General features: G+C 50.0%; 8 protein-coding genes across 8 annotated transcripts; 6 read left to right on the top strand and 2 right to left on the bottom strand.

The window, feature by feature from the left end:
• Positions 1 to 202: 202 nt before the first annotated feature.
• FIESC28_06449 (uncharacterized protein) lies at positions 203 to 1,024 on the bottom strand (the record flags this gene model as incomplete). The annotated part of the gene is made up of 2 exons (XM_031160593.1): positions 203 to 535; positions 593 to 1,024. 2 exons carry the CDS (start codon positions 1,022 to 1,024, stop codon positions 203 to 205), a joined length of 765 nt encoding a protein of 254 aa, XP_031015359.1.
• A 4,612-nt stretch (positions 1,025 to 5,636) lies between these two features.
• Positions 5,637 to 7,561, top strand: FIESC28_06450 (uncharacterized protein; the record flags this gene model as incomplete). The annotated part of the gene is made up of 8 exons (XM_031160594.1): positions 5,637 to 6,012; positions 6,073 to 6,125; positions 6,248 to 6,255; positions 6,307 to 6,400; positions 6,457 to 6,612; positions 6,668 to 6,719; positions 6,787 to 7,223; positions 7,277 to 7,561. 8 exons carry the CDS (start codon positions 5,637 to 5,639, stop codon positions 7,559 to 7,561), a joined length of 1,461 nt encoding a protein of 486 aa, XP_031015360.1.
• A 2,184-nt stretch (positions 7,562 to 9,745) lies between these two features.
• On the top strand, positions 9,746 to 10,390 carry FIESC28_06451 (uncharacterized protein; the record flags this gene model as incomplete). The annotated part of the gene is made up of 2 exons (XM_031160595.1): positions 9,746 to 10,104; positions 10,165 to 10,390. 2 exons carry the CDS (start codon positions 9,746 to 9,748, stop codon positions 10,388 to 10,390), a joined length of 585 nt encoding a protein of 194 aa, XP_031015361.1.
• Positions 10,391 to 10,615: 225 nt separating this feature from the next.
• FIESC28_06452 (uncharacterized protein) lies at positions 10,616 to 11,127 on the bottom strand (the record flags this gene model as incomplete). Its single annotated transcript, XM_031160596.1, has 3 exons — positions 10,616 to 10,893; positions 10,943 to 11,021; positions 11,098 to 11,127. 3 exons carry the CDS (start codon positions 11,125 to 11,127, stop codon positions 10,616 to 10,618), a joined length of 387 nt encoding a protein of 128 aa, XP_031015362.1.
• A 537-nt stretch (positions 11,128 to 11,664) lies between these two features.
• Positions 11,665 to 14,256, top strand: FIESC28_06453 (uncharacterized protein; the record flags this gene model as incomplete). Its single annotated transcript, XM_031160597.1, has 1 exon — positions 11,665 to 14,256. One exon carries the CDS (start codon positions 11,665 to 11,667, stop codon positions 14,254 to 14,256), a length of 2,592 nt encoding a protein of 863 aa, XP_031015363.1.
• An 824-nt stretch (positions 14,257 to 15,080) lies between these two features.
• FIESC28_06454 (uncharacterized protein) lies at positions 15,081 to 16,949 on the top strand (the record flags this gene model as incomplete). Its single annotated transcript, XM_031160598.1, has 5 exons — positions 15,081 to 15,139; positions 15,281 to 15,345; positions 15,411 to 15,490; positions 15,577 to 16,281; positions 16,332 to 16,949. The coding sequence occupies 5 exons, from the start codon at positions 15,081 to 15,083 to the stop codon at positions 16,947 to 16,949; spliced, it is 1,527 nt and encodes a 508-aa protein (XP_031015364.1).
• Positions 16,950 to 18,677: 1,728 nt separating this feature from the next.
• Positions 18,678 to 20,453, top strand: FIESC28_06455 (uncharacterized protein; the record flags this gene model as incomplete). Its single annotated transcript, XM_031160599.1, has 2 exons — positions 18,678 to 18,910; positions 18,965 to 20,453. 2 exons carry the CDS (start codon positions 18,678 to 18,680, stop codon positions 20,451 to 20,453), a joined length of 1,722 nt encoding a protein of 573 aa, XP_031015365.1.
• Positions 20,454 to 21,844: 1,391 nt separating this feature from the next.
• FIESC28_06456 (uncharacterized protein) lies at positions 21,845 to 25,192 on the top strand (the record flags this gene model as incomplete). The annotated part of the gene is made up of 9 exons (XM_031160600.1): positions 21,845 to 21,912; positions 22,081 to 22,243; positions 22,353 to 22,520; positions 22,588 to 23,248; positions 23,297 to 24,207; positions 24,262 to 24,380; positions 24,431 to 24,510; positions 24,563 to 24,722; positions 24,826 to 25,192. The coding sequence occupies 9 exons, from the start codon at positions 21,845 to 21,847 to the stop codon at positions 25,190 to 25,192; spliced, it is 2,697 nt and encodes an 898-aa protein (XP_031015366.1).
• Between the last annotated feature and the right edge of the window lie 127 nt (positions 25,193 to 25,319).

The raw sequence follows: 25,319 nt of genomic DNA on the forward strand, positions 1-25,319 counted from the left end.
ACAAAAGCATGGGTGAGCTTTGTGGAGTTATTGTGTGTGATACCAAAGAACTTTGTGATTGTTCTATAGACGGGGCAGTGTATAAATGACATTACAACTTGTGCCTTCTGAGGCTTCTATATTCATGGATGGTGGTATACGTAGATCTTACAATACTTTTACAACTTTCTCATTCTCCTTCATTCCGCAGACACCGACCTCTTTAGACCCGGACGCCCTTGCTTCTTAGTATGTTCACGCCAGCACTGAGTGTGTATCCGGCCCATTGACCAAACGATCCAACCATGCCGCCGACTGACTTGACCTCGCCTAATCTGCGCTGAAGGAACTGTCTTGTCTCAACGAAATCGGGGGATCGATCGTTCGTCATGAAGAGCTCGCTTGTGCTGTAGATCATAGATAGAGTGGCACGCTTGGTATACCATGAGGGATCGACGGCTCTGTCGCCAGCAAGGAACCAGATTTCATCCGAGAGCTTGGCGAGCTCTTTTATAGACTCGGGAACGTAGCTGGGCTGAGCCATAACGGCCAATGCCTGTAAATCATGAATGTCAGTATTTAGGGTATCTTGTGGGTTTGATATGCATCTTACCTCCTGCCAACGGCCCAGAATCTCCTTGTTACCCATAAGTCGCTCCCAAGTCAATGCTTCCACTCTCGCCGCAACACCTGGCTGGTCGCTATCGGGGAAAAGCTCCTTGCCACGAGCTGCCAGAGCCTCGCGTTGGGTGATAAGATGATATCGAATCAGGCCAAAAGCGCCGTCGGGGATGACGCTCGCACTGATGTCGAGATAGCCAGCGTCTCTTGCGCCGCGACCAAGGGCCCTCTGGGAGAAACCGAGCTCGGGGACATGCTTATAAGCAGCAGTGAGGATGGTCTTTTCAGCATCGCCAAATGGTCCTGGTGGTGGGGGATGATCGTATGAGTGGAAAGGTCGACGGGAGACGAGACCCTGCGTCAGGCTCGAGGCGCGCAAGGTTGATGCTGATGTTTTGGAGAGGGTTCGAGTGCAAGCGGCCATTTTGAGGAGAAGTCACAGGTATCGTATCGTATTGTATTGAATATGACGAACGACTTCACATGGATCGACCCTTTGTTTTTGGAGTTGACGTTTGCGATTTGTTCTAGATGCTGGGTAACCTTCCTCCAATTATAACCGTCTAATGACTCGGGGTGGGCCACGGCGGATGAGCTCGGGCCACTCCGGACTCTGAAGACCGCGACGGCGCTTTCGCTCCGTTCCCTGTACGGGATCGGCAGTTCCATACGACTCCAGCATGCAGTTTCTCTGGACCATTACTGTAAATTTGTAATTTGCGGTGTAATTATGACCTAGTTTATGCTCTAGACTGAGTTGAACAACTAAAATACCGCACACCCCAGCTAAACTGTGAGTGAGCAACGATCACATAATATCGTACAGCAGGTGGTATTGGATAGAGGACAACTCTTCCAGCACGGCATATCAGTATGGCGGGGCTTTGGTAGTGCTTGCTTTCAGTCACCCTGTCTCGTTCCCGAGTGATCTGTCTGATCTGATATGCTTGTAAACGACAACTCCCCGTGCTACAGTGTCCTAGTCCAAGCCTTGTCTCACTAGCATGGATCTGTGGTTCACAATCTTCCGAAAAGCCCTCGACTTTCAACCCAAAGTATCCGTATATCTCGCAGCATTAAGTCGTAGAGTCCTACCCAATCCGCAGGACTACCGCGTATTGCAGGCGACAAGAGCAGTGATATTGACCTGTCCCAATGCAGCCATCATGCACATACAGGCCTACATGTCTACTCTTTCACAAAGTCTGATAATTCATCCTGGTCTACCTCGGAGTGAGCGGCGAGACAGCAGGCAGCCTGAATGGAAGTGCGTACTTACTCCACATAGAATGCTGCTAACGGCCTGAGCGTCATTAGACGCATTGCCAGGGATCCGTCAACAACCTTGATGATCGGACCTGACATGAACCTACTTGCTTGCGATTGTTGGTAAACCAACATGCTGATACTGTACTATGCTAGTGCGTTATGATACCCGCATCAAGCGGAAGCCTCTACAGTTCCAGCGGCTTATCCAACGATATCCCGATAAGTCCGAACACTTGTTACCGACAACGTGCCAAAAAGAACGGCTTCTCTTATTACTTGTTCTTACCAGGAAGATATGCCTGAAAACGTGATGAGACAGAGCAGTTAGCAATCCTGATCCTCAATGCGTTGAAGAGGGGCTGTCAGCGGTAAAGAACCCGCTATTGGTCGACTTCTCTTACGACTTGCAGCGTTGGCTGTTGTGTAACAACAACTTTCTTTGTAGCGAAATCAAAGGTGTGGATACAACCCAATCACAGTTCTTGTTGCATATATTCAGCTGTGCATGCTACGCTTGACTAGACACAGTTTCGAATTCGTTTCGGTAGACTGTTCGACTAAGCAGGGTTCATTCTTGTGCGAAGTGTAGTGAGTGAGTGATACCTAGGAAAAGCGCGGGAGAAGCGGCATTTTGTTGGGTTCTACCATGTTTTTGCTTTTGTAAGCTTGGTCAATGATAGAAAATCATGGTCTCAGCCTTGTCATAAATGTGACAAGCTCGTTCGTTCCGCGCCAGACAGACATCAGATGCGTTGGTGTGAGTGCGGGATGCGGGTGGATTCACGCTGCAGATCTGGAGACGAAGAGCCTGAAATCAACGATTACCCAGCCAGCACGACAGATCCCTGATCTGTTGCTGCAAATCCGCGTCTCCTTGTTCCTGGCGCTTTGCTAGTGCACTCTGGCCTAGCAGATGCTTAAGACAGCCCAATAATCGCTCAAGGGGAGACATGCTAGGCTTGATTGTGAAACTTGGCAAGCCTGGCTTAATGCCAATTCGACTACCGAAGCTGGGCCATGGGTAGACGGAGTTCGATGAGTGCTGTGATATCCGATGGTAGTGCAAAACGCTTTGATGCGCGAACCCTGAAAGAATGCGGACGAGGGTATCAGCAGTTGTATGCGTATGCACTATCGAGCCGTTTCCAGCACCTTGCAGAGCTGATTGATGATTGATCCACTGGTTCATGTTCATTGAACCAACATAAAGTTAAGTGTGAAACTGAGGTCTGAACCTTGAATAATAGGACGTTGAACCAGAGACCAGCTCCGATAATTTAGGCTGCAAAACCAAGTACCGAGACATCCATTGATCATTTTCTTGGGAAAGGCAAGAGCCCGTGATCCAACGGAGAGGGAGCATGTAGCGCTGTGTAAAGTGTAAAGTGCACCTTCCTTCCGAAGCAGACCATGATACCTGAGGCCATTACACCCTGTCCAGTAAGGTAAGCGCGCCTGCAGAGTAGCCACTGTAGTATCAAGGTTACAATTCAACAGGTGTCTGCATTTCAGAAGTCAATATCAAAGCTACAGCAGTCTTGTTCTTGACATTGTGGACTGTACCGCATACAATAGGCTGGTAACGTAACTTTCATGGCACCTCGTGTTATCATGCTCATGTCCGGTAAGCTTCATAGTGGATCCCATCAAGCCCCCGTGTCCCTGGTTCCAACCCCCGTCTCGTGTCCTCATTCGTCGCCTGGTTCTTCCTCATCTCTCGCCCAACGCGTTCTTTTCTTTTTACGACACATGAAGAGGGAGTGAGAGAACCTTGAAAGTCAGCACTAAAGAGCCACAGACATCGGAAGCCACAATTGCCATCCTTCGACCATCGTTTTCCTATCGCTGTCGTCTCCTCAAACCCCTTGGAACCGTCAGAACCCGACACTCTCCCCGTCCCTGGCGAAAGAAAAAAAGTAGTCAACTTGACCATCCCATTCCCAGAAGCTGGTATCTGGTACCGTACCACCACGCCGCACGCCGAGACCCTTTTCAGCCCAGCCCAGCCAAGCCCGCGCAACTGGACTGTGTGATTAATTCCTGGCCTGCATACGGATACAAGTGCTTGCTTGCTTTAATCGCATCACAGCGGCTTGTCTTGTTTTAGACCTTGCTGTCCAGGCACCTCATTAGCCTAGAGTACCGTACCTTGACTACTGTACCTACGCATTCGTCACCCCCATAGTTACCTATCTTCCGCTCATCGATCGCTCGCCCTTCTAATATCCCGCCGCGAAACGTGGACACCTACGGCCCGTCTCCGCTCCCCTCCGCGACCTACCCTTCCTAGAAACTGGTCGCGCCAGTTCGTTCGTCTGCTGTCCGAACTCGCACCCGTCACTCGTCACTCACAATACCAACCAACTTACCTACCAACCTACCTTATTACGCGACAAGGACACCCACCCCATCCAAAAGGGACTTTTCTTTCTGTACATCCAGAAAGACAGAACAGACAGACAGACAGATAGACGTACTACACACGCGTCTATTAAACTACAGTCACAATGGGTATGTTGTTGATATCTTTTGCTTGAAACCTCTTGTCTTGCTCTCCTGTCGTGGGCGAGCAGCGATTGCTGCTTCTTAGGTATACTACGATGGCTAGCCGTACGTTCGCGCGTCTGCGAGGCAACGTGCGGTGCGTGCCGGTCTTTTGTCGTCTTGACTTTGTGCAGTATCCATTGTCGTCCTTGATGGCTCCTCGAGGCTCGGCGACTCTGCCTGTAGTTACCATGCCCCAACCCATCCATCTTCTCCCTCGCCTTATTGGGCCCAACCCAACTCATGATCTGAGCCTCTTGATTTCCAGAGCCTGAGCACAACAGATCTTGAGTCTGCCTGCTGCTGCTGTGTCTTGCATTGTTGTTGTATCTGCGCATGCGATCCCACTCCTTGGAGTGTCTTCATCAATCAATGTGATACCACCTCTTGCTTGATGCAGTCTCGGAAGTTCCCCAATCCACTCCAGCAGAACCCTTCCAGCCGTCTCTTCTTTCTCGCGTCGTCCTTCCCCATCCATTCATCGCATTGCATTATCGAGCCCCCTTACCTGCATCTCCCGCCAAGGTCCACCCGGCTCCCACCACCCCTCCACTAGAGAGGTTGACCTCTCTGCCTACCTCGACCAAGCTACCCTCACTCCCTGCTATTTCAAACACTCTTTCTCTCTCTCACCCTTTTTCCTTGTTGCGCATCTTTCGCAGAGTTTCTGTTCTTTCTTGACGTTTTCGATTCTGAAGCTCACCTGTCTATAGCTGATACCGGTGATACCTATCGACCCGTAAGTAAACTTTAATTCGTTCCTAGCTTCCCCAACCTCATTATTCAACCGCACCTGCCTGTTGAAGTTGCCTTGTTGCTGCGCAATCGCTCTCGCCATGCCGAGCTTGTACGCTTCCCCGCGCCAGATCGTGTTGCGGCCTCTGCTCCTCCCCGCTTTCTTCGCCTGGATACTGAGCGCAACTTGAATATTTGGAAAGAGCTCTCGGTAGCTCCATTCATCCGAAACCGGCCATCACGGCGCGCTTGGATTGCAACTTCCTATTATTCTATGTGCCCTTGGGCAGTCGCTAAGAAATGCTGCCACCGTTCGCCACTGCTTGATATATGAACGAGCACTGCGCGAAAGTGGCAGCAGCCTAGGAGGGGCAGTGAATCAGCTTCATCCGCGCGCGCAACCTGGATTTTACCCGCAACCTCTCAATTCACAATTCCTCTTTCTGCATAGCGTCGGCGTTTTCTTTCCACGAAAGCAAGCTTTCGTCATGGCAACCTCACTCGTGCTTCTCCCAGCTAACCACCCCCAGCGTGAGAGGTCACGATCTCCTCGCAGACGCTCCAGATCCCCCGAACGATCACATCGACGCCGCTCCTATTCCCCCCGCAGCCGATCAGGAAGCCGGGACGACTATCGACGAAACCGTGATCGCTCGCCCATGACTAGCACAGGTGCACCAGGTGGAGGACCAAGTGCAGGATACGGAGGACAGGCCCCTCAGCGATCTTACGAAGAGCGAGCCGTCGCTCGAGAACAAATGATGAACAACATCCGCGAATCGTCCCAACAGGACCGCCGAGTCTACGTCGGTAACCTTTCGTACGATGTCAAGTGGCACCATCTCAAGGACTTCATGAGACAGGGTGAGGCTTTCAACGCCGCGGAACGCAGGTGGAATACATGGGACTGACGAAATGGTATAGCTGGAGAGGTGCTCTTTGCCGACGTGCTCTTGCTTCCCAATGGAATGTCGAAGGTGGGCTTCATCGCATGATTTTTCTTTTCCCTTGGCCGGTTTTCTTTTGTGGTTCTTCATTCCCTCTAGCTTTTATGGATGGTTGGGTTGACGGGTGGGACGTTGTCCTGGGTTAATTGTAGGGATGCGGGTAAGTCAACTTCCGTTTCATTATCCATGGACCTGACTAACAGCTGCGCAGAATTGTGGAATATGCTACACGGGAGCAAGCCCAAGCGGCTGTTGCCCAACTGAGCAACCAGAACCTCATGGGTCGCCTAGTCTACGTGCGTGAAGTAAGTATCAACGTCTGCAATACTATACATGGCCATCAAGCTAACATAGATACAAGGACCGTGAGGCTGAGCCTCGGTTTATCGGAGCCACTGGCGGAAACCGTGGCGGCTTCGGCGGCGGCGGTGGTATGCCCGGTCATTTCAACCCTGGATATGGCGGTGGTGCCCCCGGTGGTGGTGCCGGTGCCGGCCGTCAGATCTATGTGGCCAACGTTTGTTCAACCCCGGTTGGTGTATATGTGATGAACAAGTGTTGACATGCAGTAGCTTCCTTTCAACGTAGGCTGGCAGGACCTGAAGGATTTGTTCCGTCAAGCTGGTATGTATCATTTTCGCCCTCTTTCGAACCCATGATCCCGTGGGGTTGGAATCTAACCGTTACTTAGCCCGAAACGGCGCTGTTATCCGAGCCGACGTCCATATCGGACCCGATGGTCGTCCTAAGGGATCCGGTATCGTCGTCTTCGAGAACCCCGACGATGCCCGCAATGCCATCTCGCAGTTTAATGGCTACGATTGGCAAGGTCGTGTTATCGAGGTTCGTGAGGACCGCTATGCCAGCAGTGGACCTGGTATGGGCTTCGGTGGCCGAGGCGGCTACGGTGGTGGTATGCGCGGAGGATTCGGTGGAGGATTTGGTGGTCGCGGCGGCTTCGGCGGCGGACGTGGTGGCTTTGGTGGTGGCTTCGGCCGTGGAGGATTTGGCGGAGGTGCCCCTGGCGGACCCGGCTTTGAGCCCCCTGCCAGCTCCGTCCCTCCTAACCCCTTCACTGACTACGCTACTGCCGGCGGCGACAGAAGCGAGATCATCTATGTTCGCAACGTAAGACTAGTCCCCGTGTTGCTCAATCGACTCACTACTAACCTGGTATATAGCTGCCTTGGTCTACCAGCAACGATGACTTGGTTGAGCTCTTCACCACCATCGGAAAGGTCGAGCAGGCCGAGATCCAGTACGAGCCCAGCGGTCGCTCTCGTGGCACTGGTGTTGTTCGCTTCGACTCAGCCGACAACGCTGAGACTGCCATCACCAAGTTCCAGGGTTACCAATACGGCGGTCGCCCTCTTAACCTGAGCTTCGTCAAGTATCTTAACCAGGGCGGAAACGACGTTATGGACACAGATCCCCATGGTGGTCTGACTCAGGATCAGATCATGTAAGAGAAGGATGATCATGGACACTGAACTTGGGTTTTATGCAGCAACGTTCCGTTACGGTCATGGTCAACTCGTCGGTGGAGGCGCTTTTTTCGCTCTTCGCATCTTTTCCTTTTATATCGGCTTGTTTCTTTTCTGGCAATTTTCGTTTTACACATGAGCAGCAAAAAGCTGGAGGATATCAACGGCGGAATCTTGACGTACGGGTATGCGGTCGAAGTCATCATCAGGGATGTATCGACGCTTTATCCTCTAATATGGCGAGGAAGTTGGGGCGACAGGGATCTTACTATGGGCTTACCAAACAGTACCGACTTGTCCCACCTCCAGCGCCTCGACAATAGCGAGCGGTTTTAAGAACAAGGTTGCTCATTGTGTCAATGAAGGAAGGGACGACTGCTCGGGCTAGCAGGCTCATAGGAGACTGCATGGCTCTACTTAGAATGTATCTCGAGTAATCATCCGAAGGTTTTTAAGAAGAATGATGGCAGGTGGTCTTGGTGAAGGGGAAGAGCGTAGGACTCGTACGGACATGCATGCGTGCTGGCACCTTGCGTCGACACAGTCAGCTCGCTGGCTATGAGTGAAGGTAAAGGACATCATGATTGAAAGGTGAATGCCGATGTTTGGGAGTAATCTGGGCTTGATATTGCCGCAACTTCTAAGAATGACTAGTAGGGCCATGGGGTTAAGATTTATGGCGGCCTAGTTTGCCATGGATGAATAGAGCGTCTGCAGGCCGGGCCGCCATGATCTTGAAGCTATGTATGATGTGTTGCGGGGATAGAAACATGATGGTGACAAAAGCTCACCCTGGACCGCAACCCACCTTTGCTGTTGATTCATTGACGTTGACTTAGCAATAACCAGTCCCACACAATGGTTTTGGGATGGCAAGTCAGACTGTCAGTCTCAACCCACTCATAGGCCTGGGAATAAGGTGATATGTCTTGGGCAGCGGACGTCCGCCTCGATCGTGATTCGCGCTGCCGAGACAAACGTGCGCAAAGGACAAGAGTGAAGCGGTCGATCCAAAGAAACAAAGAGGTCCGATAGTCTTCGGCGAGCAACATTTCCAGGAGCATCGCTTTGTAAGGTCTGATAAACGTGAGAGCTTGTCTCATACGAGATCTTGAGGGATGTGGATGAGGACCAAGCCGGATGTCCGACTTGCCGTGCTCTAAGGGCCTCTTTGATCGACATATGCCAAGCTGGTAGTCATTCCTCCGCAGAGGACTGAGCTCCCTTGCCCGATGCCATATTGGGGTAGCTGTTTGGCAAGTTCCTCACAGCATTGCACAATTACATTTTGACTCAGATGGGCCAATGACATGTGGCTACATTTAAGCTTCGAAATAAGCTTGTCTTGCTGATCAGCCTGTGCCGGGAGTTGGCGCATTTGTAGATCCCCTCCTTTTCGTCGCCAAGTACTCTTGGCGAATTATCTGTTTTCCACAAGTAGAACATTGAGTAACTGAAGGAGTCTTAGCATCTTGGAAAATGGGGTATCACGCAAGGGCGAGTGCTCGGCTGACGATTGATGTTATCGTCAATATCGACTCGATTTAACATTCCCTAGATACTATGTCCACAATAACACATCGTCCACGAATGAAGACACACTTCTCAGACTAGTAGCCTACTTTTAAGATTCTCAACTTGGTGTTTGGTAGATCCTAAAATCTTGGCGCCGTGTGCCGTGTGGCTGTGAGATATGTTAGCTCAACACCAAAGTGCTTGGTGAGTCAACCCAGTTAGCATTGCAAGCAGCGTCACTTGGGGACACTCTGCCAATTTACGGCTTGGCCCATACTTTGTTCGTAGATGAACCAATGCCTGCGGTGCATCTCTCTACATTGTTTGATTACACTGATGCACCTTGCACACCCAACTATCCAACTTGGCGGTATGTTAGTCCAGATCTTTGGTGGATGTTGCCGCCGACTAGTTAGATGCTGGACAGGGGCTTCACGATACTCTGGAAGATTGGTGTGATGACGTTTGATGGACGATACCAGTGAGTTTTCAAGATGTCTTGACCGCGATATATATATAAAAGGCTCAGCCGCTGGTCGCTTTCTATTATTACCAACAGCAGCATCAGCATCAATTCTCACTTCAACTCTACACTACACTCTACTACACTATCAATCATACATTCTTTCATAACTTTATTCCACCGCAAATATGAAGTTCTCTCTCGTCGCAATCGCTCTCAGCACCCTCGCTGCTGCCTCTCCCACTCCTGACATGGAGCACGAGAAGCGCACCCTTGGCCTCCTCAAGCCCAAGAGCAGCGGTGTTCCCTTCACTTTCACTTCTACCTGGGAAGTCCATGCTACTCCTGACCAAGTTGTCAACTCCGACAACGAGTTCACTGGCGGGCTCAAGGGAAGCAAGGGTCTCTTCAAGTTCGGCATCAACTCCCACGAGGATATCATCTGTTACAACATCACCCTCTACGGCTTCCGTGGAGACTACGAGTCTCCCGCCGACACTGCCACTCACATCCACGAGGCTCCCAAGGGCAAGTCCGGACCTCCTCGGTAAGTCTCCATAAGTAGTCAGAGAAGCATGAGAAGATACGCAGGCTAACTCCAAACTAGTATTGCCTTCCCTAACCCCGTCGGTGACGAGAAGAGCCGCAACGCTGTCGGCTGCCTCCAGGGACCCTTCCGCACTGGTGTCATCGCTGACGGCCAGGACACTGGTGTCGGCTTCACGGTCGCTGAGATCGAAAAGAACCCTTCCCAGTTCTTCGCCGACTCCCACTCCAGCCTTGCTGTCCCGGGTGCTTTCCGAGGACAGCTCAACACCGGCAGAGTCTGCTAGAGGCTTTGAACCCCTTTCTGAATTCAGCACACAGCCTTAATACGCACACTTTCAAAATAACCGGAGAGAGTCCCTGCTTTTTTTGGTTTATTCTTTCTTATGTATCAATAATTGGTAGTCAGGACGGTTTGGGGATCAGATAGGACATCGTGTAAGATGATAATTCATTAATCGATGATATAACCTGAATCTTATAATGCGAAAATAAACAACCGTGAAATCTGATCATGCTGCAGCCTTCTTCTTCTTGGCCTTGGCCTTCTTCTTGCTCCTGTCTCTTGGTTTCAGGGCTGTCATGCCTGTCTTGCAAACGTCGGCATACCGCACGTAAAATGCTTCCAGGTCATCGGGGTTCACGACTGTGGACAGCTTGACCTTTCCGGAACGGTCTCTCTTGCCCTTGCCGTTTGACGCCCTGATTATGAGGGGTAGAGGCTTGCCAGGGTTGAGATCTGGTGAAGGTTCCTCTTCTGAGGGCTTGGGGATGTCTTGACCGTATGTGACTGGAACAGTTTCAGCAGAGATATTCAGCATGGTGGAAATTCCACGTACGTCGTTTTTGGCTCAGGTAGACGGAACCATGATCGCTGCCTTTGCGGTGATCGAACAGCTCACCCAACTTGGCGAAGAACTGGCATGATGTCAATAGCACACTCTTTGAAGATACTATGCGATCTTGGTAGACGCATATAGAAAAGGATACATACTTCGTCGTGGCTCATTTGAGCTCCAGCCATATTGATGTTGAGATATTAGCTACTGCTAAAGCTGATGTATATCGAGAGATGAGTGTTGAGAGTGGGATCCAGACATTAAAGCGACTTGTGCCCCGCCATCACATCGAGTGGCTCAAGTGTGGCATCCAATGGCTTTGGCCAAACGCTAATTCTAATTCGACAGGCGGTGAGTCTTCAGTGATTGTGCTTCGGATTGAGCCTACTAAACTGCGCTGGCTTTCTGCCGTTCAAATCTCTACGTCTCAAATATCTTTTCAACACATGATAGCGACAACAAAAGCGATTTCAGGACAATGCAAGTCAAGAAGCCTTTTGAGACTACTCCCAAAGTTATATCGAGGTTCATTTATTTGATTTGCGACAGCTCACTGTGGAGATATCACCAAAGTCGCAAAACCTCTCTTTGACCGCCTTCCGAATTAGGATTAAGTACTGTCAAACATCAAGCGGATCGCAGCTTAAAATTCCATTTTCACCTACAGATTCTGCTCCAAGCGCAACTAGAGTGCTTGTTCATTCTCGCATCTCATAAACACAATGGCGTCCACCTTGGAGCTTCAGCAGAAGCTATACAAGCGTATGGGACTAGATGTTCCAGAGCCTAAACCTCAAAGAAACGGACGACCAAAATCTAGCCATCAGCTTTCTCGAAAAGAGCAGCGAAAGGCACAGCGAGTGCAGAAGAAATCTCATGTATACACAAGACCAACCCAGCAGCGACCACAACCAACACATCATACTCAAAAAAAGCCTAGTGCTCCACAAAGAAAGCCGCAGAATAACAAACCCCAGCCAAAGCCTAAACAAGTCAGCGAGGATGAAGACGAAGACGAAGAAGACGAAGACCTTGGAGATATGTCGCTAGATGAGGACGAAGAAGAGGACGAGGATCTAGATGATTCTATGGACGAAGATGAGGAAGACGAAGACGACGAGAGTGAAACGGAAACTAAGTCTCAAAGCAAGAACGCCAAGAAGGGCGTTTCAAAAGCCGTGCAAGAAAGACTTAATCAAGACGATGCTGAAATTGAAGCTTTCGAACGGAAGCTGGGTATCAAGAAGGGGCGGAAATCATTGCCTCAATCTTTCAAGGAGGATGGCCTGGGCGATCTCTTAGGCGACCTCAGCGGCGAAGAAGATTTGAGCGAAAACGACAAGGACAACAAAAAGAGGAAGAGCGAATACGACGAATGGCTAGCATCGAAGCGAAGAAAGACTGCAGAACCTCCAAGCCGAGCCAAGGGTCTTAAGGGCGATAACCTGGATATGGACGAAGACTTCGGCGATGAAGACGACGACCTGGACTTGATGGATGAGGACGACGATGATGGTGGCGACTTTGACGACGACGACTCATTTGGTGGTTTCGACAATGACGATGCTGGAGATGACAGACCAGCCGAACCACGACAAAGAGAGAACCCATATGTGGCTCCTACTAGCGGCGTCGCTGTTGCAAAATATGTGCCGCCCTCACTACGAAAAGCTGCAGGCTCAGATGATGAACGCAAAAGTCGACTACGAAAACAGGTGCAGGGTTTAATCAATCGTCTTACAGATGCGAACATCCTGTCCATTGTCAAGTCTGTCGAGGAATTGTACCAGAACAACGCCCGTGGTGATGTTTCAGATATCATTACGGACGCGATCATGGCACAGATTTCCAAGCCAGAAACCCTTCCCGACCAATTCTTCGTACTCACTGGTGGTTTTGCGGCTGCCACCTATCGACTAGTTGGATCAAGTTTCGGCACAGTCTTGCTTCGCCGTATCGTGGAAGATTTCAAGGGTCATTATGAACAGGCCAGTAAGGAGCTCAGTGCCGAGTCAGCAATCCAAAAGGAAGCTTCGAACATCCTGACGCTTCTAACCCAGCTTTACGTGTTTGAAGTCGTCACTTGCAAGATTATCTTTGACTACATGGAGAAGCTTCTTAGCGATCTGAACGAGATAAACGTGGAACTTCTTCTGCGAATTTGCCGTATGGCTGGTCGAATACTGAAACAAGACGACGAGCGAACATTGAAGCACGTTGCTGGTGTTCTCAATCAGTCTGTCGCAAAGACCGGTTTCAATAACATCTCTGCTCGTACAAAGTTCATCGTTGAGACCATCACGGATCTTACAAAGGGCAAGCGCAAAGCCAAGGGCCTGGACTCCACAGTCGTCTCAGAGCATGTGCAGCGTATGAAGAAGCGACTTGTTGAACTCAAGTCTCAGGCACGCAGGTTGAATGGTCTTTCTCCTTTGGCTGTGGGCTTGGTAGATATTGAGGAAGCCGAAACACGAGGCCAATGGTGGTTGACAAGTGCCAGTGTACCGAGTACACTGATGGACAAGAGCAAAAAGGGACGCACATCCGATACCGAGATGAGTGATCATGAGGATATGGATATCGTGTTGCCTGACTACCCCAAGAAGGCACGTGCCCAAGGTCTGAACGGAACGGCACAGATTGCCATCTTCACAGCTCTGATGACTGCATCAAATTTTGAGCATGCCTACAGGCAATTTGTCAATCTAAAGCTCAAGAAGGATGATCAATTAGCCCTCGCCACTGTGTTGGTCCAGTGCGCGGGCAGCGAGATGCAGTACAACCCCTACTACGCTCTCGTAGGTGGGAAGGCCTGCATGCTCAATAGCAGAATCCGATTCGCCATTCAGGATCGCTTGTGGAAGATCTTCAGGAGTCTTGGAGAGTCCATGTTTGGAGAGGCCCCTGAGGAAGATGAAACAGCTGATGCTGAGCGTATGAAAGATGAGAGGCGCATAACTAACGTGGCCAAATTCTACGCGGACCTTGTTGCTGATGGAACATTGAACATCGCCATCCTCAAGCCCCTGGAACTTCCGGAGACAAACCACTGGGCATCGATGTTTGTGCAACTATTCATCATCGCTCTCATGAAGGAATGCCGCAGCAAGAAGAAGGCACCCGAGGAAGACATCAAGCTGGAGAAGATCTTTGGTGCAGCCCGAGATCTACCAGGCCTAGCTGCCGGAATCCACTGGATGTTGCGAAAGAAGATTCGGAAGACGAAGTTGATTAGTGCTAAAGAGTTGAAGAAGCTCGAAGGCGTTATCGAAAAGGTGCAGATTATCGTGCGGCCTGCAGCAATAGAGATCTAGGGGAGGAATTTTAAATAGGTCATAGACCTTCACGATGGGCAAGAAACATAGATATATAAGTAAAAAATAATACCATTGGTTTCTCCGAGCAATTTTTACCAGAATTCATTACGGCTATGTTCTTATTATTAATCATCTCAGTGACTCGGTGACTTATTCCGTAGGCGGCTCTATCTATCGTGACGTCGGTAGCCCGAAGGCAATTGACATCCGTGGCCGGGTAGGAACGGGACAGGCCGGGATCTCGGGGTTGTAGAAGACGGGACAGCCTATCGTTGGGGAGAAGTGTCTCGGCGTTGGTTGGGACAAAATGCCCGGATTGCCAGGCATAAGCTAGTGTGAATCGTGAACTATGTCTGGGAATAGTTCCAGAAGTTGGGTAGAGGGCGGTTTGCTATTCGATAGCCGGAAATACAAGTCCAGGCGGCGGGCTTCCTTGCAACGCCTAGCAAAAGCTTTACAAGGCACGCGCTGCGGAGGTGAAGGCCTGGAGGTTGATAGTGGCTCCCCTCACCGAGCTGAAAGCCAATCGTGTCAAGGTATTGGGTGACCCTCAGGAAAAAAATTACCTGATGAGCCCGGCTTACAGTACGGAGTCTTTGCCGAAAGGCCCTGCCAGATGCTGCCGCCGTGCTGTGGTTCACTGGATATTGCCCTGTGCTTTTATTTTAGTCTTGAGACGGGCGAGCTTTGTTGCGGTAACGTAACGCCTCAACCTCAACCTCACTCACCCTTGCCTCTCGTCGACTTTTTCTACCTCGTCCTCCCCCTTCCTCTCTCCACAATCTGTCCGTCCCCAATTGCACTTCCACACAACCCGCATCATGCTTTCCAGTCGCTTAATATCACGAGCTATTGCTCGCCCTGCCTTCCAGAGATCTACGTAAGTTTATTGCAATGCGCTCTGCGACGATTGGTCCAAGGCCGTGGTTTATATCAAACCTGCTTCTTTCTGTTGGGCCAAGTTCGTCATCGACGAAAAAAATGGCTCGCCAACTAACACGCTTTTTTTCTTATTCACTAGGCTTCCCAGCGTCGTCTCGGCCCCTTCTCTGTCGCGATTCAGCCGCGGATATGCCTCTGAGGCTGGTATGTTACCTCCGAGCTCATCGGAGCACGACCCCGAACAACCCGCTGACCGGATTTTCTTGCAGAGGAGAAGGACCTTGTCGTTATCGGTGGTGGCGTTGCTGGCTACGTCGCTGCTATCAAGGCTGGACAAGAGGGCATGAAGGTTGGTTTCACTGTTGATCTCGAATTTGAAACTTGGGAGATGCATGAGAGGAGAGCAATGACTGACAAGATCTTTCACGAATATAGGTTACCTGCATTGAGAAGCGTGGCTCTCTTGGTGGTACCTGCCTGAACGTCGGCTGCATTCCCTCAAAGTCTCTCCTCAACAACTCGCATCTTTACCACCAGATTCTCCACGACACCAAGAACCGCGGTATCGAGGTCGGCGATGTCAAGCTTAACCTCGCCAACTTCATGAAGGCCAAGGACACCTCCGTCTCCGGCCTGACCAAGGGTATCGAGTACCTCTTCAAGAAGAACGGCGTTGAGTACATCAAGGGTGCTGGTTCTTTTGTCAACGAGCACGAGATCAAGGTCGACCTCAACGAGGGCGGTGAGACCAGCGTCCGCGGCAAGAACATTCTGATCGCCACTGGATCTGAGGCTACCCCCTTCCCCGGCCTCGAGATTGATGAGAAGCGCGTCATCACCAGCACTGGTGCTATTGCTCTCGAGGAGGTCCCTGAGACCATGACCGTCATTGGTGGTGGTATCATTGGTCTTGAGATGGCCTCCGTCTGGTCGCGACTTGGCTCCAAGGTCACCATCGTCGAGTTCCTCGGCCAGATTGGTGGCCCTGGTATGGATTCCGAGATCGCCAAGAACACCCAGAAGATCCTCAAGAAGCAAGGTCTTGAGTTCAAGCTCAACACCAAGGTTGTTAGCGGCGACAAGTCTGGCGAGAAGGTCAAGCTTGAGGTTGACTCCGCCAAGGGTGGCAAGCCCGAGTCCGTACGTATACCATGCTTCGAGTTGTGCAACTGATTCTGACAAATTTCCAGATTGAGTCCGACGTCGTCCTCGTCGCCATTGGCCGACGACCTTACACCGCTGGCCTTGGCCTCGAGAACATTGGCCTCGAGGCTGATGACCGTGGCCGTGTCGTGATCGATTCCGAGTACCGAACCAAGATCCCCCATATCCGATGTGTTGGCGACTGCACCTTCGGCCCTATGCTTGCCCACAAGGCTGAGGAGGAGGCCGTCGCTGCTGTTGAGTACATCAAGAAGGGATACGGCCACGTCAACTACGGCGCCATTCCCTCCGTCATGTACACTCACCCCGAGGTCGCTTGGGTCGGCCAGAGCGAGCAGGACCTTAAGAACCAGAACATCCCTTACCGAGTCGGAACCTTCCCCTTCGCCGCCAACTCCCGAGCCAAGACCAACCTCGACACTGAGGGTATGGTCAAGATGCTTGCCGACCCCGAGACCGACCGTCTCCTCGGAGTCCACATCATCGGCCCCAACGCTGGTGAGATGATTGCCGAGGGTACCCTGGCTCTTGAGTACGGTGCTTCCAGCGAGGACATTGCCCGAACTTGCCACGCCCACCCCACTCTCGCCGAGGCCTTCAAGGAGGCTGCCATGGCCACTCACGCCAAGGCCATTCACTACTAAACAATGCTCGAACGGTCAAGATAGTTGGATAAGATGCTGCATGCTAACGGCTTCAGATATGTCGATTTGGTAGCAGTGAGTCTCTTCTGTGCCCTTCGCGGCGAGGAACAAACACTCTTCAATGCATACACTTGGAAGGGCGTTTGTAGTCGCCGAGAACATACCTAAAAATATACACAGGGTCAAGAAGAGGCCTCGCAAGGATAGTGCGAACGGGATAGAGCCCGGGGCGTCTCGGACTCTGGGTTGTGTAAACTAGTAGTAATTTCGGTCTGTTCAAGCATGATGAATGGAAACCACACGGCAAGATGCGTGGGCTGCGTTTGAAAGTTATTAGTTGAGTCCTTGGTGGATGAAGAGTCAACAATGATAGAATTTTTATGTCACATTGTGCTTGATATTTTGAATGCCCAACCCTGAAGAATTCCCTGCATGCCTTATCATGCCGATGCCATTTGTTTGTACCAGCTAAGAAAGTGTCAAACAAATGCTACGAGAAGTAATTAAACGACCGACCTGTATCTGTCTCATGTAGAAAGTGTACCCAGTTGGAGGCAGGGTTATCTCGACCAGTTCTTGTAGTAGAAAGCAGTTCGAATACGAATTCGAGAATATGAAGAGCTCTGTTCCTCCTACTGCATACATACAAGAGCACGCTAGCACGCAAAGCAGTACAGGGAGCTTTGCAAGGTTAATGTCGAAATCGAAAGTTTCTAGAGAGCGGGACATGCAATGTCAGCTCATTCTTGGCCGGGGTCCCATCTTGAAGTCTGAGCCTAATTCTCTATAAACAAGCTTGAGAGCGCGAACGAACGACAGCCATCTCGCATATGTTATAAACGAAAAGTAACAGGATCAGGGTTTATTGGGGCTTACATGGACATTTCACGTCTGAACCATTGTGCATACTTTTGTATGAGGATGCAGTTCCTTTTACATGTAGGAATGGATGGTTGATCAACTGCAATGGGGCACTTTTGCCTTCTTGTCGATCTTTGTAGCTGCGTTCGATCAGGGGGAACCGTAGCTGTTATCTGAGGGCGCTGATTCTAGAATAGGTACTACTCTCCCTTTCAGACTGGAAGTACACAATGGAAGGGTATTCATGAGCTATGCTGTTGTAGCTCGGTACTAAACAACACAAGAAAGATATCTACTAAGATAGATGTACTAGGAGGGTTTCAAACCCAACTGCTTCCTTCGTTCTCTAGCCGTGAGATTATATTGTTACCAATTCCATGGATATATAAGAATTCAAGAGTTGTCATCCTTTCCATGGAGATTCAGAGCTATATTGAATTGCAACTGTCTCCCAGGTCTTCATAGTGGCGGGGTAACTCTTGGCTCGCCTGGACCCGCAACTATCCCTTGCGTCCCCGCCGTTACTAAGAGGAAGATCGAGCCACCTCTTGGAAGCAACCTCCGTAAAATGGATCCTCAATTCTCTGACTCCACCACTGTTCGTGCTAGAAAACAGCACGCAGCTCACCCGTTGCCAAAGACCAAACTGTACCTACCTTTCTTTAACATGCGGTGAATTAAAGTGCATTTGATTCGCCCTCGCTATGCTTACCTGCCCCTTTTAAACTTTTTTCTTATTTAGCTGGGTCTTGCCTTTTCTTCTCGCTCTATATTTCCTCGGTAGCCCCGGAGCAAACTGCTGTGTTGCGCAGCAGTGTCCCAACACATTCTTTTTTTGGTTTCTTGTTCCTGGATCGAACCGCAGCTATGGCGCATAGCTCTATCGTTACAGGCCTGCCGGCTACGGCTAGTAATGCGCCCGAAAGAACACCAAAACTCATGAACCGAGACGATGTCGAAGCTCTGATTGCGGAAGGCAGGCATATTACCATCTTTCATAACCAGGTAATCAAGATGGATGCTTGGATGCCATACCACCCAGGTGGTGACAAAGCTATGCTTCACCTGGTTGGAAAAGACGCCTCAGACGAGATAGATGCGTAAGTTGGTCTCTATCAATTGGGAAACATGGGCAATCCTAATTGTTTATATAGTCTTCATTGTTACGAAACCCGCCAGCATGTACTGCGTTATCGTATCGGCCGAGTCGAGGGTATCTGGGAAAACCTGTTACCTCCCATCCAAGGCGGTGTCTATCGTACACGCAAAGAGATCGAACAAGCCAATGCTGAGGGGGAATCGAATAAAGACCACGATTCAAGTGCGCCGTCAACACGGGTCCCATCACCGGTTTTCGACGAGGAAGTTACAGAGGGCGTCCGGCAACGAAAGGACGACAAGAAGAAGAATGGAGCTCGAGCGCCGTCAGTATCCTCTGCCTCCAGTGTCGACGAAACCGACACGGACGGCATGTCCTACCTAGACACAATCACCCACGAACATATCCGTCTCGATCTCGAGAAATACCCTCCTCCTGATAAGGAGACACAAGCCAGAGTTGCTTCAAAATACCGTGAGCTCCATCAGAAGGTTTACGACACAGGGCTTTATAACTGCAACTATAAAGCCTATGGAATCGAGATTCTCCGATATACTGCGTTGGGTGTTGGTTCGGCAGTCTGTCTGCGTTATGAGTGGTACGCCCTGAGCGCTTTCCTCCTGGGCGCTCTTTGGCATCAGCTCTCGTTCACCGTCCATGATGCTGGCCATATGGGTATCACCCATAACTATCTTGTCGATTCTTGCATTGGAGCCCTGATTGCCGACTTTATGGGAGGTCTGTCGATAGGGTGGTGGAAGCGAAATCACAATGTGCACCACGTTATCACCAACGCCCCGGAACATGACCCTGATATCGAACACATGCCTCTCTTCGCTGTTTCCCACCGCCTTCTTGGAAGTTTGAGATCGACATACTACGAGAGAGTTATGTCCTACGATGCGGTAGCCAAGGTTCTGCTTAGGATTCAGGCCTGGACCTACTATCCGCTGCTTGCCCTTGCCCGTTTCAACCTCTACCGTCTCTCTTGGGATTTCCTTCTCATGGGTCGAGGTCCAAAGAAGGGCCCTGGACTGGCTATTTGGTGGCTCGAGATTATCGGACAAGTTTTCTTCTGGACGTGGTTCGGTTATGGCCTTGTCTACAATATGCTCCCTGACAACTGGACTCGATTCTACTTTGTCATGATCAGCAACATTACGGCATCGCCCCTCCACGTTCAGATTGTGCTATCTCACTTCGCTATGAGCACGGTCGAACTGGGCCCTCAGGAGTCTTTTCCCCAGAGACAGCTTCGAACGACAATGGATATTGACTGCCCCGAGTGGCTTGATTTCTTCCATGGTGGTCTGCAATTCCAGGTCATCCACCATCTCTTCCCTCGTGTGCCCCGCCATAACCTGCGTGCTACACAAAAGCTCGTCCAGGACTTCTGCAACGAAGTCAACATTCCCTATGCGCTGTACGGATTCGCCAACGGCAACCAGCAAGTTATTGGAAGGCTGGCCGAGGTATCCCGACAGGCGGCGATTCTTGCCAAGTGTCAACAATCTATGCAGAACGGAGATCTTGCTCATCACTAGACAAGATAGGACGGACAAATGGGCATGTGCTTTTGTGCATATAATTTGGCCCTTCTAGATTTGCGATGTTTTCAAAGGCTGGCCATAGAATAGATCAAACCACGTTTGGTGCTAGATCGCTTACTAAATAGAATGATGAGTCTATGAAAGGATTTCGCACTACCATACCCGTCGACGATCGTGATTCTGTCTCAGATATTGAGACGTATCACTACTACGAAGCGTGATTCTCGCCTAGATTGGAAGCAAGCTTTATTCTGTGCGAGACAGTCCATGTGCAGGTCTTAGTCTAGAAGTTCATAAAGTCCGGAGTCGTGAGACTTGAGAATGAGACCAACAAGAAGTGCCTTGCTTGTGCGATTTACGGTACGACCAGCGGGCATCGGCTTTCTTGCGGAGCCATCTCGAATTCAAGGCTGGATAATCACAATGGCGTTGAGGTAACATGTTTCTGTCTGGCACGTCGAGTTCTGCCCCATTCTTCATAGTATAGCCAGATTATGGACAACAGCAGCAATATAGTCTAATTACTTTCATTGCCGACGTCTTAGTAAGCTTTAATCAAATGGTTGGAGACAGGTCCAAGCCATGTTCTGATGAGCCCAACCTTTGCTGAAGCTCCAACATTGAGCGCATGAACCGGGCTTGCCGCCTATCACATGGGCCAGTCGTGGCAGTTGAGTGACGTCGATGGGTCGCACGAGGTCCTGTATGATGAAGAGGGGCCAAGGACATGGGAACTGTTTATTCGTGGATGCGTGCAGATGTTGAGAACGACATCTCATATTTGCATTTTCTCGAAATGGTATTGTTTCCTGATGATGGACTTGGTGAGATGCAAGACTAAAGTAGAGAGTGTTTCAGCGCTACGAGAGTGCGACATGAACCCAGATCGTCAAGTTGGAACCAGACGTGAGCAAGGGTATGTTGAGAATGCATGTTTCTAGTATTCTTCTGCATATAGTCTCTGAATAAGTAAACCCATGGTTTGGTATGAAGGACAAAAGTGTCCAGAAAGGGAATCACCTCTAACTACCTAGACGCGTTCGTACGTCAGATCACAAGCACGGAGTACAAAGTCCTGAAGGAGGGCGTCACCCAGCTCTTGAAGCTCGTGGGGCATTAGTGGGGGGTTGGCAGCTTTCCTCCTTCCCTGTCCAAGTTACCGTACAGTGCGTGCTAGTCAGATTCCCCTGCTCCATCTCAAACGAACCAACCACAACCGCTTGGAACCTAATTCCCACGACGACAACACTTCAACTCTCTTTCTTCTTAGCGCTCATCTCTAACTACAGCTTCAACTGTCGTCAAGGAATAAGCAGTTCACTTCAGTGCCTTCAGCAGAAGCCTACTTCGTCGCGGCCAGCGGACGATGTGAATGAGCCGCAGCTATGGATGCCAACATCCAGCGGGCCCTCAACGATAAGCTCTACGACAAACGCAAGATTGGAGCTCTTGAGTATGTCCCACTTCTCATACCGCCTTTGCGCAATGCTTCAAATTTCTATGTTGATGGCCTTGAAGACTTGCTTCGAGATCGAGGTTAAGGTTGCACCTCGGGCCGATGACCTACTACTACATTGCATCTTCCATCCTAGCAGTTCCCTTGTTAACGTTTTCTTCATAGGCTTGAACGTGTTATTCGAGATCTCGTTAGCGTTAAGGACTATCAACGCGTTCATGATATTCTCGAGCAGCTATGTAATGAGTATGCCTACGCTGTGCACCAGCCTCATGCAAGAAATGGCGGTTTAATAGGCCTGGCTGCCGCCGCTATTGCTCTCGGCTCAGTAAGTTTCACTTTCGAGGAACTCTTTCAAAAACAGAAAATAAGGGACCTCGCTGTGATATCATGTTGAAACTCATGCGCCTTTTCACCGTCTCTAACCTTCGAGTTAGGAACTACCTAGATACCTCGCCAAGATCGTTCCTCCTGTCCTAGCATGCTTTACCGATCAAGATGCCAGAGTCAGATACTATGCTTGCGAAGCCATGTACAACATAGCAAAGGTTGCAAAAGGAGAGATTCTGGTGTATTTTAATAGCATCTTCGATCAGCTTTGCAAGGTATATTCTCACACTATATCCAGATTTTGAACAAGGAGGGGGTTACTAACTACTATGACCTTGTCAGCTTGGTGCGGACTCAGAGCTATCAGTAAAAAACGGAGCAGAACTTCTAGATCGGCTTGTCAAAGACATAGTGTCCGAGTCTGCTGCTTCATATGTGTCCATCCTGGAAGCACCGCCCGAGTTTGACGGCGATGACAAAGTCTCGTTTGGGGAAAACTCCCACTTACCTACCGCATTCTCTCTTCCTCGATTCATTCCCCTACTGAAGGAGCGTATATGGGTTATTAACCCATTTACTCGTCAGTTTCTTGTTGGTTGGATCACTTTGCTCGACTCAATACCTGATCTGGAGCTCGTCACATATCTACCGGACTTTCTTGGGGGCCTTCTCAAGTTTTTGTCAGATCAGAATTCCGATGTGCGTGTCGCTACGCAGAACTGCCTGGATAAATTCCTGAATGAAATCAAACGCATTGCTCGCATCAAAAAGGGAATCTTAGAAAGCAAGCGATCCAAGGAGGGCACTAAACGGAAACGACAAGACTCCATCGACAGCGAATCCATAAACCCAGATTTCGAAGAAGGGGATGAACTCGACTCCGACGCTGCATTGGATGATGACGACGACAGTAGCGGAGAAGATTGGATTCCTGGGCAGGATGTTGAGATCAACTACAAGGAAATCCTCCAAATTTTGACGGCGACGTTGGATTCACCACTGGGTTAGTTGACCTGTTAACTTATTTTTATGATGGCTAACACATTGGCAGAGGAGGATTGTCTTCTCGAGTCCCTGCGATGGGTTGTAGAGTTTCTTGATATTTGTCCCGAAGAGGTTCTACCATTCACTCCCAAGATTCTTGCCCATATGCTACCAGCTATGGCTAGCACCAAGGAAACTATCCATCAGGCAGCGACTCGAGTTAATACTTGTCTAATGGACTATGTTGTTTCACTGTCCGATGACTCTGAGCTGACACAGCCGCCACCCGCACAACCGCCCCAAAACTTCTCGACTTCTCGATTGTCTGTACCTGGGGAGAAGGGGTCTGATGGCGTAAACAGCAATCGCGTATCTTTATCGAGCTCCAAAGACTTGGAATTCCGTAGTCCTACGCCTGCGCAAGGTCGCTCGATATCTACCCCGGTTGATATCAACATCACTCAAACGCAAGCCGACCTGGACTATGCCGCAGCTGTCAATTCTCTCACTCTCCTCTTCCTCAACGATCATGAAGCTACCCGGGTGGCAGCCCTGACGTGGCTTATTATGTTGCACAGGAAAGCTCCTCGAAAGGTACTTGCTTTTAATGACGGCACGTTTCCGGCGCTTTTGAAGACATTGTCAGATCCATCCGATGCTGTTGTAACCAAAGACTTGCAACTCCTTTCGCAAATTTCTCGGAACACGGAAGATGACTACTTCGCCAATTTTATGGTAAATCTGTTGCAGCTCTTCTCAACAGACAGAAAGTTACTCGAGACTCGAGGCAATCTCATCATCCGACAGCTTTGCTTGAGTTTAAGCCCCGAGAGGATCTACAGGACGTTGGCCGATTGTATCGAGAAGGAGGAGGATGTTGAATTCGCCAGCATAATGGTACAGAATCTTAACAACAACCTCATCACTGCCCCTCAACTGGCCGACGTTCGCAAGAGGCTACGAAATCTTGAAACCAGGGTAAGCAAGAGCCCGGATGATATCTTCAAATCGGACAATACTAACAAGTACTAGGATGGTCAAACACTGTTTGTGGCTCTGTTCCGATCATGGTGCTATAACGCTGTGGCTACGTTCTCGCTTTGCCTGCTGGCTCAAGCTTATGAGCAAGCATATAACTTGCTACAAATTTTGTAAGTGCTGCAGAGATCCCATCTTATCCCGACTAACGACTTTGACTTAGCGGCGAGTTGGACATGACAGTCAACATGCTCATCCAGGTCGATAAGCTAGTACAGTTGATTGAGTCACCCGTCTTTACATGTAAGCTTTTACTCTGGCCAAAGTTCAAATTAGAAGCTAATTAGTGGTCTAGATCTACGCCTACAGTTGTTAGAGCCCGAGAAGTATCCGTACCTTTACAAATGCATGTACGGTATTCTGATGCTTCTGCCGCAATCTTCGGCGTTTGCTGCACTCAAGAATCGACTCAACAGTGTCAGCTCTATAGGATATCTACATACAGCACCTCGAGCGTAAGTTTTCAGATGATTTCTGTGGCACTGACGACCAAAGAGTATTCGTTATTCTTGGTTTACATCTGCCACTTTCCACAACAGCATGCTGACGCTCAAATAGTGCTCCAGCACCTACGAGTAGCTCCAATTTCGACAGGCCAAATCGACTCAAAAGCAGGGAAGAAGGAAACATACGTTGGGTTGAACTTCTGGAGAAATTCAGAAGTGTCCAGGAACGAGCGCGGCGCGCGCAGCGTCAAAACAACATGGATGGCGACGATATGCTACCAATGGGAGTCAGTGAGCTTCGCATCGGCGACGGAGCTGTAGACATCAAGGGCAAGGAGACGCGCGGTGTTGGCCTACAGTCGATTCCCCAGAAGGAACCGACACCTGCCCCTCCAGTTCCAGCGAAGAGGACAGGGTTGGGCAGACAGTTTGGAAGATTGGGCGGCGCAGTGGCAGGTAAAGGCCGACGCAATCAATAGAAACTGCACGAAATTTGGTTATATAGGTATTCAGCGTTATTTTGCCCGTTTGTCAACTTGCCGCGCAAGTGGAGTTGATGGTGTTGGTATGTCATTAATGTATAGTATCGAACCAAAGATCGATGGA

This window comes from Fusarium coffeatum (assembly GCF_003316985.1).
Source record: "Fusarium coffeatum strain FIESC_28 chromosome Unknown BRIP53273_contig_138, whole genome shotgun sequence".
NCBI classification, from domain to species: domain Eukaryota; kingdom Fungi; phylum Ascomycota; class Sordariomycetes; order Hypocreales; family Nectriaceae; genus Fusarium; species Fusarium coffeatum.